Source organism: Seriola aureovittata, chromosome 2 (genome assembly GCF_021018895.1).
Source record: "Seriola aureovittata isolate HTS-2021-v1 ecotype China chromosome 2, ASM2101889v1, whole genome shotgun sequence".
NCBI lineage: Eukaryota > Metazoa > Chordata > Actinopteri > Carangiformes > Carangidae > Seriola > Seriola aureovittata.
In genome coordinates this window covers 18,541,975-18,557,500 of record NC_079365.1, presented here as the reverse complement: position 1 = coordinate 18,557,500, position 15,526 = coordinate 18,541,975, and the positions used below count along the sequence as shown (strand labels likewise).

The window sequence follows — 15,526 nt, the reverse complement described above, 5'->3', positions numbered from 1 at the left end:
GTAAACACACGACAGGCCACGCCTCTTTCGGTGCAGTGTGCCAAGCCACAGGAATTCCCTCTCTCTGTTTTTCTCTCTCTCCCTTTCTATTCCAGTCCCTCTCCCTCATTCCCGCCTTCTCAGATAGACCAATGGGAGACGCTGGCAGGACGACTACTGAACCAGCAAGAATCTCTTTTCTCTTTCTCTCCTCTGTCGGACATTCCTCACAAGATTGTACTACTGCCTCTCTTTTTCTTGCGCCTTTCTCACATAGACTCAGACTTTTCTTCCTCCCCCCTAAAGGTTGTGTTCTGAGGCGGCCCTAAACATTGGCATGAATGTGATGAAACTTTGGCACTGAAGTGTGATGATGAAGGGAAAGAGGGGATTGTTGGAAGTGTGTTTGCTGATGAATAGTCTGGACTTTTTTCTCCTCTTCGCTCTCTCTCTCTCTCTCTCTCTCTCTCTCTCTCTCTCTCATATATCCCTTGCTTCTCTCTTCTTATGTCTCTCTCAGTCTGTTCAATCCTTCATGCAGGCATTGTGCTGAACACTGGCTGGCATTGTTGGAGACACCTGGGCCAATCTTGCTTTGATTTCATAATCCATGTCTCATGCTCCAGATTAGGCCTCCATGTAAAAGACACCTCTGGCTTTTTACTTAATTCACTGCTAAGAATAGAACTCTGACTCGCTCGCCTGCTAGCTAACACTGTACACAGTATTTACTGTGGAACCGCTCCTGCCTGTATGAGCATGCTTGCCTTTGTGTGTGTGTGTGTGTGTGTTTTTGTGTGTCTGTTATCCTACATTTGTGCACATCTGTAACTGTAGAAATGTGTGTGTGTGTGTGTTAGTGCACGCTTCTACGTATATGTGGGTGGGATGTGACTGGGTGTTTGTCTGTGACGGTGCGCGCTTTAGTGGGCGTCTTGACTCAGGGGAGTGTGGGGTCTGTGTAAACCACAGAGCAGTGAGGTTTTGAAATCATCACACTTTATGGGTGAGTAGAGTAAAAATAGATTGCGGTGAGAGACTTAAGGCTAAAAGCCTGTTTTATGACTTCATTACATATAACATTTATATTTCTGTGGCACGCTGCTTTTGATTAGCATTGTAGGGCTGATTTTGTAGACGTGCTTAAGCTTTCAGTCTTAGCTGCTCATTGAGTTCCCCTTCACGCTAATGAACACTGGAGCCAAGCGCTCACTGAGTGGAGGAAGGCTAGAGTTGCCTAATGAGCTTCTCTTACTACCCCCCTATACTCCTCTCCTTCAGCCTCACCCCTCTTTCTTGAACAGTGTTGCCTGGAGTCAGCAATTGCGCTCTCAGTTTTTTTGTTTTTTTTTAAATCGCGGTATTTCTATCTCATTCTACCAATGCAGGACCCAAGCTCCATATTAAAAGCTTAATATGATCGGACACTCTCACTCTGCATGTGTGCGTCCTGGATTCAAACCAGCATGTTAGTCAGCCAGCCAATCAGTCAGAGAGGAGAAGGCAGTCAGGGCTGCCTGGGTTTCCTTGCTTGCTTGTGGCCTCTGTGGTAGCTTGCTGCGGCTCAACAGAAAGACAAGAGGCTTCAGTCCACTGCTGCTGCTGAGAGGCAGTGTGCTGGGCAGGGCTGGGCCAATCTGCCTGCCTGAAGGCTGCTGCCACTGCTGTCTCATTGTGCTGAGCACAGAGCCCACTCTGTTCTACTCACAGTGATGAGCAGAAGCCACCATGCTGCACTCAGTCATGGACACACACACACACACACACACACACACACACACACACACACACACACACACACACACCAGTCTTAGAATGCCAGACCCTCTTCTTCTGCAACACCATCAGTGCATTACTGCCATTCCTTTCTCACAATACAAAACTCAGCACATGGGCTATTCTCTGTGGGTATCATTATATTCATTATCGGGATAATTCTTCTTAGTATTGTCTTAATTGTCTGATGGCACACTTTATTTGGGAAGGGTGGGAGCGCTAAAACTTGTTAGACGATAATTAAGATTGTCGTCCTGAAGTGCTTCGGCTAGTTTCGCTGCTATATTGAAAGGTCAGTGTCTCGGCTGCACTGAAATCCTTTGTTAGCTGTCCCAAACGGGTTTGCGCTTGGTGAGCAGATGTGACCGACATCGCCAGTAGTTTGACCTTTAGTGATGGGAATGTCTCAGCTGTCTCCAGACTCCTTTACATGTTCAGCTGGACCCCCTTAGTGACTGTGGTGGGTTTTCAGCAGCACCCTGTGTCTCCCATACACACTGACAATAAAGTGAAAAGAAAATGCTCGATGACATGTCATTGCATGCAGTACACATAGACATGCTCAGGATTTACATTTCCATATTAAAGTGCATCTAATTACAAATTACAACTATAGACCAACATAACTTGTTATACCCAATCCCATTATCTCAGAGGAATGCTTACATGCTCTACCATCAGCAAGAGTGGAGATGACATTGGTAACAGTGTGTGTGCTTGTATGTGTGTCTATGAGAAAAAAAACTAATATACATGTATGTGTTTCAGGTGGCGTTGTACAACACAGACCAGGAAGGGAGCGATAGTCCAAGAAGCAGCCTTAACAACAGCCTGTCTGATCAGAGTCTGGCCTCTGTCAATCTCAACAGTGTGGGCAGTGTGCACAGCTATACACCGGTAAGACCAAGGACCACTTTTCACATGGGCAATACTGTACTTTTATGAGATTCATTTTAGAGGTCTTCACATATCCAAAATTCTGGAATTGATCCAAAATATACCTTTGGAAAACCCACTGGAATCTGACACGCATATATTAATGTTCAAGAAAAGACACCCAATGCAAAAGGGACTCGAGGATAGTCAGACCTAGTCCCAAAAAGACCTGAGGATAATAAGACTCTTCAGTTGACCCAAACAGACCCAGAGCAGGAGAGAACACTACACCTTCAAAGCATGATGAGGCACCATTTAAAAAGCAGCCTGTACTCTGACAAAAAGAAGTAGCAAATTTGTGTCTTTTATCCCTGCACTTTACAGTTTACACTCTCCATCTTTGTTCAAAAAACACGTATTACTCCCTCGATGATACCACATGATCTGAACTGACAGCAATCAGATCAGCTCAGGTACTGACACACAGACCAGTGACAGAACAGGACCCTATCTGACTGATTAGACTGAATATAACTTGGTCCTGGGTTGTGTCTCAGTAAGGCTGAATTGAATGGAGTCATGAAGAGCACTGGCTCTTTTGCACCTATTAGACAAAACAATGAAGGTGCCAGTGCATTATCTTGGTTGCCAGATACATGGTGCCACTGCCGTTCCTTAATGGGAGATTAGAGTAGGATGGTGATATTTTCAGGTTTCTGTAGATGTTGCAGCTCATGACCACGGCTCAGTTGGATATATTTTTAACAGGATATTTATATAAATGTGGTAATTTCTTTGAGCACGAAGCGCTATGGCCAAATGATAAATTCTCATTTTCTCCACATTTTCAAGCCACTAATTGAATGAAAATGAAACACTGCCAGACTTAGAAAGTGTTCTGTATCCCATATTTCATCTGATCAGAAAGCCCCAGGAGGCTGTCTTCAGAGCAGCCAGCGGTAGACAGCAATAGACCGAGGTTCAGGGTGGACATGCACTTCAGTACTACATCAGGAAGGGGGTTAAGGGAAACAGAGAAAAATGTGCACGCTCCTGGAAGCCAGACAAAGAGAAGCGCTTCCTCTGATGTCCTCCCACCAGAGATGCCCCCTCTTTGGTGTGGTCCTCCCCGCATCCTAGAGTGCTCCCTGCTCCAGGCGCTGGGCATCGATCGGCTCAGCCTGATGGATGTGCTCTCTCTCTCTCACAGCCAAAGCAGCAGCTCACAGTAAACACTCTGGCTTTATTATCACCTCTTCACTCTTACCCAAGCCAGACTGTGAGCCATGCACTTCAGCAGCCTACCCAGATCTTGGAAGAGGAAGATGTTATGATCAAAAATTGGACGTGACCTCTCTTGTAATGCTAGCCCACAGCGGACACAGGTCAGGGCCTGCTTTGTGAAATAGCAATGGTTTTGCATCGCTGCCCTTGCTGTGATGAATCTCGTAGACAATCTCATTGCTGGAGGGAAGACTGCTTGCTGTCTCACACCCAGGGGCAGTGCATAACATTGACTGCCCACACAAATACATGGATAAAATGGCTGCTTATTTGTACAAGGTATTGCTATTGATTTTGTTTTAAATACATTTTGCTTGGCCACCTGAGTATTGGCTTTGTGTCCATTCGAGTTGCTCTCTTAATGTTGTGTGAGCCAAGGCGGTAAGCACTGACCTAGATTGTTGCGGTTTGTGTAATTGTTCTTAACATGTTGTGTGACTGACACCTCTTCAGACAGAAACAAACATTGTTATAGTGGCTCCTTAGAGGAATTGGATCATCCTCATATTTGACTTCTGTGTGTTTGCAACGTATGTTCACATAAACCACCACTTGCATTAAATATTCTCGAGGTTTTCTGTTTTCTGTTTCTGCGGCGCCATGACCAGATAAGCACAGCGAGTATCTTTGAAAAGTATGTATATTATTGATGTGTATGTTTGAACTTCATAGTGCGTTCCTCGTAGCATCAGTAGTCCCTGTAGTCTGTGGTGCAGATATAGCCAGTGTTTTTTCACAAAATCCTTCACAAATTAAACATCAAACTTCTCTTTCTTGCGCTCAGTATTGCTCGCTTTTTTGTAAATCTTGATCTTTCTTTATCACCTCATCTCCCCAGGTGACCAGTCACCCAGAGCCCGTGTCCCAGTCTATGAGCCTCCAGCAGCCCCCACAGTCCCAATACAACTTGCCAGACAGGGACAAGCAGCTCCTGTTCTCTGAATTTGAAGATCTCAGTGCCTCCTTCCGCAGCCTTTACAAGTCTGTTTTTGAGCAGTCCTTCAGCCAACAAGGTGAGTGGCCTCACGGGAGCATCAAGTAGAAACCTAATAGAGAGCTTAAGCTTCACTTATCAAGACCAGGATGATTCAAAGAATGATTTTCCTAATATGCGTTTGTTCTTAACAGCTGGGGCTATAGAGAGTCTTTAGCCACTAATTATTTTTATTGAAAAGCGAGCAGGTATTCAACAGGCTGACTAGCCTATAGTGCAAGTGTTTACTGAATATTTTCATGGTCTTTTGCCAGAGCAATGTGGAAAAGGCTTCATTTGATGAAGAGTCTGAGAGTTCATGGCTTAAATATTTCATTAAGGGATGTAAAGGGTTGTTGGTGCATTCATTTTATGGTTAATTCAGAATTAATACACCATCCTTCTTGCTTTATAATTTTCAAATAGCATTGAAGTTTTCTGTATGTTGTCATGTTTGAAATGTTTTCTATTTCATCAGAGGAGTGGAAGAGGTCACAAGCAGCACAAGTCCTCAGTAAATCTGTTGGATTTGAGGTTCATTTGTCATAATGATAGGGAATCTGTATGATATAATACATAGTGGTGGATAGAGCAGAGCTTTCGAAAAGCCTGTGACTCCCCGTAGAGCAAAATGCATTTTTGCTTGTAATCTGATTGACTGATAAACAAAGAGCACTTGACAAGCGGGTTATGAGCAAAGTAGACCGAGCTTTCTGTGTATAACCTACTTTCACAAATCAAATGCATTGCATGCTAATGTTTTCAAAGATTTCCTCTCCTTTAATCTATCATCTATGTTTCATTAGTTGAAAGTTGTTACCTTTTTTATGTGCATAAAAGTGAAATCTCTTAGTCAGACAAGCTCTAGCAATTAAAAAGCGTAAATAATCGAGCTAGAGGATTTCACACTCTGCCGCTGTAGACAGTGAGCTAATTCACTGGCTTTGATAATAGGTAATGAGCTCGCATTATTATTCTGGTGCCGCGTTAATTGCTTTCTGTATTTCCCTGGTCGGACAATGGGCTTTCTGTGCCGATAAGAGATGCACCTTTGTCACCCCTGCAGTGAGTGTTACGTGCCGATTGTGGAGGTGCAGGGCTGGAGTCAGCTCTAAAAGCACTCCAGTGAAATAGGTTTACTGTGCCAAAGCTGTGAAGGACAGGGCCTCTTAAGACCACTCCCCGCCACTCTGATGATTGCAGTTGGGTGTGCAGATGTTCATGCTCCAGTCATGTCTGTTAAAGAGCCCTGCAGCAGCACAATGAATTTGTCAAAGACAATCCAGAGCCGTGTAGTTGGAGTGGAGAGGAGACGGCAGCTCGAGCTCGTGAACCTCAGAGACACAACTGGTGCTGAGTCATTCCCTGATACAACAAAATGGCAGCTGGTCTGTCTCAAGTGTAGAACTACTTAAACACAGGAGGCCCACATTCCATCATTGTAAGACGTTAAGATACATGACCTTAAGGACCGTTTTTACATGTGAAGAACCTGGCTCTTTGTGTTGAAGTGCATTATAGTAATTCACCTAAATCTGAAAACCTGTCACTGGCATTTGTGTTGGAATTAGTCTCTTCTCAGTAGCTGTGGCTGCAGCCAAAGGTATTTTGATTATCAATTAATTTGACAATTATTTTTAGATTCAGTGATTCTCAGAGCCCAAGGAACCCACATTTTATTCAATTTACAACAAAAAGAAACGAGTCCTCACGATTGAGAAGCTGGAAGAAGCAAGTGTTGCTTGATAAACGATAATTAGATGAACAGAAAATGAAGTAACTATTTTGGTGATTGATCAATTTAACTATTAAACCATGTTTCAAGCAAAACAGTCAAACCATTTGTGTGTTCCAGCTTCTCCAGTGTGAGAATTTGACAGAATTTTTTCTTTTATGTTTTAATTTTTTTTGGATTTAAAGGGGTAAAGACGTCACCATGGGCTTTTGTTGGAAATGCTTTTAACAACTAATTGATTAGTTGGGAAATTAATTGGTAAATTAATCCATAATGATAATAATTGTTAGTTGCAGCCCTAAATTAGTCAGTTATCACAATCGCCTGTCAGTCGATAAATCTGTAATCGACTATTCGTTTCAGCACTCTTACAGCTTTGTGTTGGTGTGTTTTGTGTCCCAGGTCTCATGGGCATACCGTCAGATTCCTCCCAGCAGACCCACACCTCCTGCTCCTATCAACACTCCCCCAGTGGCACCATTAGTACACAGAACAGCCTGTCAAACAACCAACCCAACAGCCACCCCAACAGCCACTCCGCCAACAGTGGCCAGGTGCCCCTGTCCCATCCTGCCCAAGCCCACCCCGGCCACGGCTCGCCCCACGCACCGCACCTCCCGCAGCACGGCGGCCCCCACAACCAACACAACCAACACACCCAGCACAGCCAACACAGTCAGCACCAACAGCACTCCCAGCACCCCCAGCACGCTGCGCACTCCCAGCACGGGCAGCACCCATCGCAGCATCCGTCCCATGGCCAGCACCCACAGCAGCACACGCCACACCCCTCCCAGCACACGCAACACAGCCAGCACCCTTCTCAACACGGACAGCATCAGAGCCTCTCCCACCAGCCCCATCCTACCCAGCAACAGATGGCCTGCAACACAGGTAAGACCATTGTCATTGTCTTCCTTTGAACCAGCGTGTTGTTTCCTCTTCATCCTGTTCATCACACAGACTCGAGACCTACAGCGAAGACAACATGTGTACAGCTGAATATTGTTCAATATCAGTCTCCATTATTTAGCTATAAAGCATTTAGAAATTGTTTTAGGTGCAAAACAGTAAATCATCATCTCATTTATTATCTTTGCTGTTGTGAGAACAAAGCAATGCTGCATCCAGTGACTTTAGCAGCCTTTACAGAGTCGACTGGCTCCTCCTTGTGGCCACAATACAGTACTGAACTCTTTAAAAGCCTGATGAACTATTTTATTTGGTGTTATCTTCTCATTCATTTGCCACTACAAGATTGCCTGCGCAGCTATAAAGATGTGACTACAATGAAAATGCATCATCTGGCCTAACCCACAGGAAATAACAATTAAAGGAGCAATTATTATGTAGTTGTCAATAAATTATGTAATAAGAACTAAATCTGTATTTATCCCAGGAGTGAACTTGGTGTTGGAACCAAAACCATCTGTATACTTCACATCTCCTATCGTGTAATGTTACCGATAGTTTGCTGTGTGTGTGTTGCAGGTTTACTGTCTGACTGGTACCCAAATCTGGATGCACTGAAAGAAAGCTGTCGTATTGCTAGCAGCTATAACTGGGCTGATGTCGACCTTTCACCTTTCCAAGGTGCGGATTGGACACTATAAATAGATCTTACTGCATTTTGAAATATTAAAGAAATAATAATGACATTTATTTGATTTATATATATCTGAGATAATGATATTTAAAGTTTTCTGTGTTAGATTTACCTCCTGTGTACTCACATATGATCTGAAGAAACAAACATTTAAAGCCATGAGCTGATAGTACAGTGCTGCCCTAGCTTTTGATTGAGTGCTGAAGTGTTGACACTGTGGAGTTGATTATGAGTTTAATTAAACTGAGCTCTTCAATTAAATAACACTGCCTTCAAGTTTAATTACCAAAACACCAAGCTCAGCAGGTCAGTTTATCCAATTATAGTCTAGGATTGCAAGGTAGGATGTTTTCTAAATATCACCCACTGAAGGTTACTGACATAATGAATATAAATTGCAACTAAGTTTTTGGTTCATATTGGTAAATGAATTTCTCATTTGCTAAATTTATATTGTTTGGACAGTCAGCTGGTGCAGTTTCATACATTTCATTGTCACAAAGGCATTTTAGTGCAGACAGATGTTGTCACTAGCTCTGATAATAACTAAGGTGGTTGTGTGTTTCATATGTGTGTGTTTTATGTTCCTAAGGGTTAAGAGAGAGTATGAGACAAGCGGAGTTGAACAATTGGTCCCTGGAACCCACCCAGATCGCAGACCTCTGCTCATCCATCAACCAGTTTTTTGCCCGCACCGGTGTAATCCAGCCACAGGGGGCAGTGCAGCCCTCCGTTTGCCATGGCTCCATGCACACCAACAAACCAAGCCAGCACCTCAACACAGGTTTGTCAGCCACTTGTTAGTACTATGATCCTGATTCACTCTAATGGTTCGATCAGTGTAAAACTTTTTATACATGTGGGTAGTTTTGGTTTTGAAATAAGGATCACTTCTGGACTAGATCCACTTAAATTGTTTTAAAGTGTTATTTATATTATTATATAGAGACAGTAGCTATAGATTTACCTCTGGTAGGAGGTACATAATATATCTTGAAGATTCAGTCATTTATACTTTTCCTGTATGGCCCTGTTATAGTTTTTTTTTCTTTCTTTCTGGGAAAGATCATGTAATTGTACAGTATATAAATGGACCTGCTGCAGTGTGCCTTAGAGGGCTTTCTGCCTGTAAGCAAAAATATGTGTTTATCTGTGGGGTTTAAAATTCTTTCTGAACTTGAGTCCAAAAGTCTGTAAAAATTAAAACACAAGCCCATTGTCTGAGGAACTTATCTCAGTTCCTTTTTTTTCTGCAAGTGCACAGTCTTTTTGCATGCTATGTGCTCTGCTTGATTTATGTGCCAGTGGTTCCCAACTGCTTACAGTGTCTACTTGGAACTCATCATTACAAGCTGTATGTGTCCACCAGTCGTGACCAGTTCAACCAAACAATGGTTTATTTTCCTTGATATATTTGAAAAACTTTAAGAGGCCCGAAGATGAAGAATTACCCAGAAATTCACAAGAAGAAAACAATGATGGAAGAGGAAAGTCTGAAAAAATAAGCACAGTTTTATGTAGCAGAATTTCTCTGCTCTCCACACCTTGTGGGTGTCCTGATCCACAGGGTGGGAGTCATTGCTCTACAGTATTATATTTCACAGGTGTCAGTATAACACACTACAGACAAAATGTAATGTGACTCAACTCCACTCACATTTTCTATTACTCACAAACTCCTACATTTGAAAGGTGTAAAGATATCTACCGGTAATTCAACAATTCAGTGTATCAGTCCAGTTTTTTTCAAGTACTGTTTTGGGCAGCCAGAATATAAATGAAGCCAAGAGTACGACTTTTCACCTGTGGGTTGAAGCTGTTTTTTAGAAGAATTCAGAGATGCTTTACTCCAGTTGAATGACAGTGCACAGAAATGTACACTCCGTGCCTCCTGCTAGAAGCGAATCCCTTTCAGACGCATCAACTAAACTGTATCTGAACAGGTTCTGTTCATATGAGGTTTTAAGTTTTGTTCTAATCCTCTCCTCAGGAAATCTCTACATGGACTCCAGACAGAGCATGTCCATGATGGGTCCTCCAGGATATCCCCACATGCCCCCCATGAGCAGTGCAGGACCCACTATGACAGGTGACATGAAGTCACATGTAGCAGAGGAAAATCATAATTACTTGCAGTCATTCGGTCTCTTCATTTGACCTGTTTTTATGCACAAACCCAGGAAATTGAGTTTTTGTGATGTGCCTGACAAAAGGAAACAGCGGGGTCAATCTGACTCTTCCTCTCCTCTTTGTTTTCTCCAGGACACCATGCACAGATGAACCAGCAGCACATGATACCTACCAGAAACTTCCAGATGCATCGCATGCCAGCTGACGACATCCAGGACGACTTTGATTGGGACTCCATCGTCTAGCCCCTAGACCTCCTTTTTTCAAACAAAAGGGAGCGAGGAGAGGAGGTGGAAGCCAGAGGAAGCCAGGCTGAGCTGAAAGGCCACAGGAGGAGGAGGAGGAGAAGGAGGCCACTGTGGGTGGGATGCAGAAGAACATTTGACAAGCTTTGGAGAAAGACAAGACTTCAGAGTCCTGACATTTTTACAAAAGCAAAACATAAATAGAAAATGTTACTTTGAAGACAATCATATTTAGTCGGACATGTTAAAGTGATTGCTTACGTACTTGTCTAGAGACAAGTAGAACACATTCACGTCTAAACCACATGCTCCTCAGCTCCTCAGCCAGCCCTCTCCCCGTCCCTAGCCAGCTGCCTTCCAAAGTCTGAACCCCTCTCCCCCCCGACCCCCTGCTCCGTAACTGTTATGTGATTCGAGCGATGTGTTCAGCTTGTAATTCTTCTCGTGTTGACATTGGCCTCAGCTGTCTCTTGGATGAGTTTATCTCTCTATTTTAAAAACGATTTTGTTCTTTTATTTTCTGTTTTTAAGAAACACAGGCCGTCTCTGTGAGTAATGTGATGGTGCTCGTCGGTGAGAAAGTGGGCCCCGCTGTGGCTGAATGGGTGGTAAAGTAAAAGTTAGGTTTACAATAACTGAGGTTTTGAACAGGGTGTTAAATGTTTAAGGCTTGATATTAAACAAACCGAGAGAGACAGAAAGAGGGAGAAAGATCACCAAGTATCGTGATCTGTTTTCATAGCCAACCAGTGTGATCAGGCTCATTGCAACAGACTAGTTATGGGAGTACAACTTTGTTTTTCTTAGTTCTCTGTCTCAAGCACTTCAAGATGAGTGAATATGATGAGTGTGAGTAGGTGTTGATAGCAGGGAAGTCGGACAATTTTTGTCTTTTTAAAATTCATTCAACCCAAAGTAACCTGAGTTTTAGGTAGGTTCTCTGTGTGCATCGTGTGTTTGCTCCACCAGTCAGAAGCTGTTGTAACATTAAAGAGTTTTAATAGTAAAGTTCATCAGTTTTACATGAATAGCCTATTGATCATTAAACAAGCCTTCAGTAGCAATTAAATTGAGTCCAATCTACACATTGGCAAGGTGATATTTTCTTAGCTTATCGCCGATGTGTCAGTATTGGCTTATGTGTCAGCCAATAAGTAAAAAGAAACTGCAAAACATGTATGAGGTAATTTAGAAACTGTGTTTCAGTTACACAGTTTATCGACCAGAGAGTGTTTCCAGGTACATTTTTAAACTGTACTGTATCTTCTGCTCAGCAAATATCATAAAATCATGAAACAGAAACTAAATTGTTTGTTGGCAGAAATGGTGATATCAGTCCTATTTTTTATACTCTCAAATGCATCGGCCAAAATCAGTTGGGATCCAGCAAGACGGGTTTTGTAAAAAAAAAAAAAATGAACAGTTCAGGTCAGTGGGGTTTGAATTTATTAAAGGAATAGCTCAACATTTTTATTTGCTTTCTTGCTGAAACTTGGATGAGAATTTTTTGGGAGGGGCGTTGTTATGTGCCAGACTGTTTTTTGGACAGGTGCAGCGACTTCCTGGAGATATAACGTGATAACGAGTGACCGCCAGAGGTACTGGTAGGTGGATTTTTGGTTACCTTTGGACGAGCCACACTGGCTGTTTCCCGGAGTTTCCTGTATTTATGCTAAGATAATCTAACCGTCCTCTGGCTGTAGCTCCATATATGTCCCTACAGACATGAGAGTGGTATCAAACTTCTCATCTAACTTTCCCAAGAAAGTGTATAAGCATATTTCCCAAAATGTGGGACTATTCCTCTAAACAATAAAACAACACATCAAACATCAATCATATAAACAATATTATAATCATTATAATAACAACAGTAAAGATCATGTATGCCAATTTTAGAGTAATCATTTTAAGCCTCACTGACTTGAAACAATTAAGAGACAAATAAAATATATAACTAATAAAAATCTCATGCTAGCCTCTGTGAAAGCTTTTTTGATTGATTAATGATCAGTAGGATATTCATGATGTAGAACTCTCATAAGCATGACTTTTATGGTAAGTTTCTTTGATTTGTAAAATGAGTTGCATCCAAAGTCACCTACTGTACATCAGAATGAGTTTTTGATGCTACCCTAAGTGTTTATTGTCACTTCAGACATCAATGTTTTGTTGTGATAGATGCCGTAAGATGTTGCTATTATACAATCATAATAGAATGAGAAATGTGACTCATAGTACATAAAGAGTGGATGTGTGTGTGAGTGTTGCTTGAACATATGGTGTGTGCGTGCGTGTGTCTTTTGGTTTTATTGTAATTTTAGGGCTATGGTCGATTGCTGTAATCATCTCTATACTATCTATGAGCACAAAAGCAGATGCACACAGTGATTTAAAGACTAGATTTGAGATTTAGCATTTTTGTGAGAAGGGTTTCTCAAACACAGAACAGGGAGATCAGCGTTTCTGGAAACCTGTCTTCTGTGTCCTGTAACAAGTGACTCCTCAATCAGCCAGGTGCTGAACTTTAGAGACACTATGTTTAAAAAAAAAAAAAAAAAAAAAAAAAAAAAAAGGAAAAACAAGCCCTTTGCACACCTTCACTTTTTGTTGATCTTAACTGTTTTTTAAGATGCAAAGCACCTCCTGGGTCTAGCAAGCTATTCACTCATATTCTCATTCATTCATTCAGACACAGTAAGACTATCTGACCCCTTGTGGCAATTGTGAGGCATTGTCTCCATTTGATAATGAAAAGGATTATTTCTCTCTCCAACTACTAAACTGTGTATGGTGTTTTGCATCTATGACACTGTGTGTCCTTGTTTAAAGAAGTAGTTCAACATTTCGGGAAATACACTTTTTTTGCTTTTTTGCCTAGAGTTAGAGAAGATTGATACCACTCATATCAGTGTGGCAACTATGAGGCTACACGAAGCAGACGGGTAGCTCATCTTAGCACAAAGAATGAAAATGGGGAAATTTATGCTAAGCTAAACTATTTATCTCCTGGCTGAAGCTTCATATTTACCTTATAGACGTGAGAGTGGTATCAAAGATCTCATCTAACTCTCAGCAAGAAAGCAAATAAGATGATTTTCTAAAATTTCAAACTATTTCCTTGAGGCAATTTAGCTACTAGGGACTCCAGTAGTGACCGTAGTTTTAATTTCATATTGGGATGACAATCATGGATTCTTTTTTTATGATATTGCATAATGTCTTTGTTATTGTGAGAAAAAGCACTTTCAAGTCTCACGATTGTTTTATTGGATATTATAGAACCATACTTTTGAACACATAGAAAGTTTTGTGAAACTAGAACCAGCCCAGTTTTATACTGTATATCTTCTGTTGAACATGCAGATGAAGTCAAGTTCTCTTCTTTCAACTGATGATACTGCCGTTCATTTATATTTTCAGCAAATGTTTTTTCTTTTTTTGTTTACCTGCCAATCATACCTGTTCACACCTGCTTCTTTCTTGCTTTGTTTTGTCTGTCTTTGTATATCAAATGTCCACTTTTGTGTGGTAAATTGCCTCGCCTGTGGATCTCAACTGAGTTTTTAATCTTTGTTCAACTGCCAGAATTTCATAATTAGTGCTCAGACATGATACTTAGTCAGTTGGGTGACCCAAATCATGACTCTTTGAGGTGAGTGTGGGCCAAAGGACTGCAGCTGAAGACGGCAGTGAAAAAGAGCCATCAGTGTGTTTTCATTAAGACTCTATGGACCTGAAATAGTGAACATCCTGTAAGTCCTGGGTTGGTGTGAGGGTGAAGTGTGGTTCAGCTCTTCCAGGTGAAGACTGTGAGCACACAAGCTACCATTTACACACATCAGCCCAGAGGAAATCAAAAGAATTGAGCGAATGGATGTGGATAAAAGGGGAAAAGGTGAAGACAATGACTGGATCACAATCACAATTTTACATTAAGTCTGTATGCGTGTGCGTGTGTGTATTTGTGTGTTTGCTTGTGTGAGTTTAAGTTCTTTTTTTTTCTTCTTTTTTTTTTCTTTTCAAAAGACGATTTAAGTTTTTAAATACCGCTGGACATGTACCTGCCAGAGAGATTATTATTATTGGGAAAAAAAAGATGAAAAGATAAAAAAAGCCTTGTTACAATATGGGAGAGAACTGCCAACAAGTACTGCTGATTGGGGCCTGTTTTATTCAGTGCTGGTGTGTTGTTGTGCTTGTACATATATGTCTTTTCAATCATCCCTTTTTTCCTCTTGGGGGTGGGGTATCAAGGCAGGGGGTGGGTGTTATTCACAAAAGAGAGGAGGGAAAAGAATAGAGTATTTTGCTATTGTCCAATCAGAGGGTGACAGTATGTATATATATCTATATTGTATATATGTGATGAAAATGCGTTGGCTTTTTGTGTGACACTACCTTTTACCTGTACTATGGTTCTACATTCAGTGTTTCAGTGTTGATAATATATATTTGGTTTGTGTTTTATTTTTGTTTATTTTTTTTTGTTTGTTTTTGTTTTGTTTGTTTTTTTTATTTTGTCTTTGTCATTTCTTGTATTTTTTTCTCCTATTTGTCCTTTTTGTTTATTGCACGGTTTATTACTTTTGTTGTCCGATGAGGTGACACAGCTACTCTTTGTATTCGTTTAGTGCTGTAAAATAACTCAAGTGTTATTAGAATTGTCGATACCACCGCCCACCCCACCCCCTTCCCCAATATGCATGAATGGCACTTAAAGAAATAAAATATGGTAACTTCACTGTGGAATAATGTGCTGCTTGAGCTTTTTTTCCTGAAAACTTTTAGCCTCACAACATAATCAGCAGATGTAGCGGTTGTCCAAAAGCCCAAAAGCATAAAATGAACTTAAAAGAGAACTCAAAAAAAAAAAAGATCAAAACTTGATGCATCAGATGATGAAATATCCTGACTTTAAA

General features: G+C 41.4%; 1 protein-coding gene across 1 annotated transcript in view; it reads left to right on the top strand.

Moving 5' to 3' along the window:
• Positions 1-15,348, top strand: part of foxj3 (forkhead box J3) — a 74,340-nt gene extending 58,992 nt beyond the window's left edge. Inside the window, exons 6-12 of the mRNA XM_056391012.1 lie at positions 2,524-2,652; positions 4,754-4,928; positions 7,026-7,517; positions 8,115-8,216; positions 8,822-9,013; positions 10,220-10,318; positions 10,492-15,348. Of these exons, the coding sequence (XP_056246987.1) occupies positions 2,524-2,652; positions 4,754-4,928; positions 7,026-7,517; positions 8,115-8,216; positions 8,822-9,013; positions 10,220-10,318; positions 10,492-10,604 (1,302 nt within the window). The 3' untranslated portion in view covers positions 10,605-15,348. The remainder of the gene's footprint in view (positions 1-2,523; positions 2,653-4,753; positions 4,929-7,025; positions 7,518-8,114; positions 8,217-8,821; positions 9,014-10,219; positions 10,319-10,491) is intronic.
• The last annotated feature ends 178 nt before the right edge of the window (positions 15,349-15,526 follow it).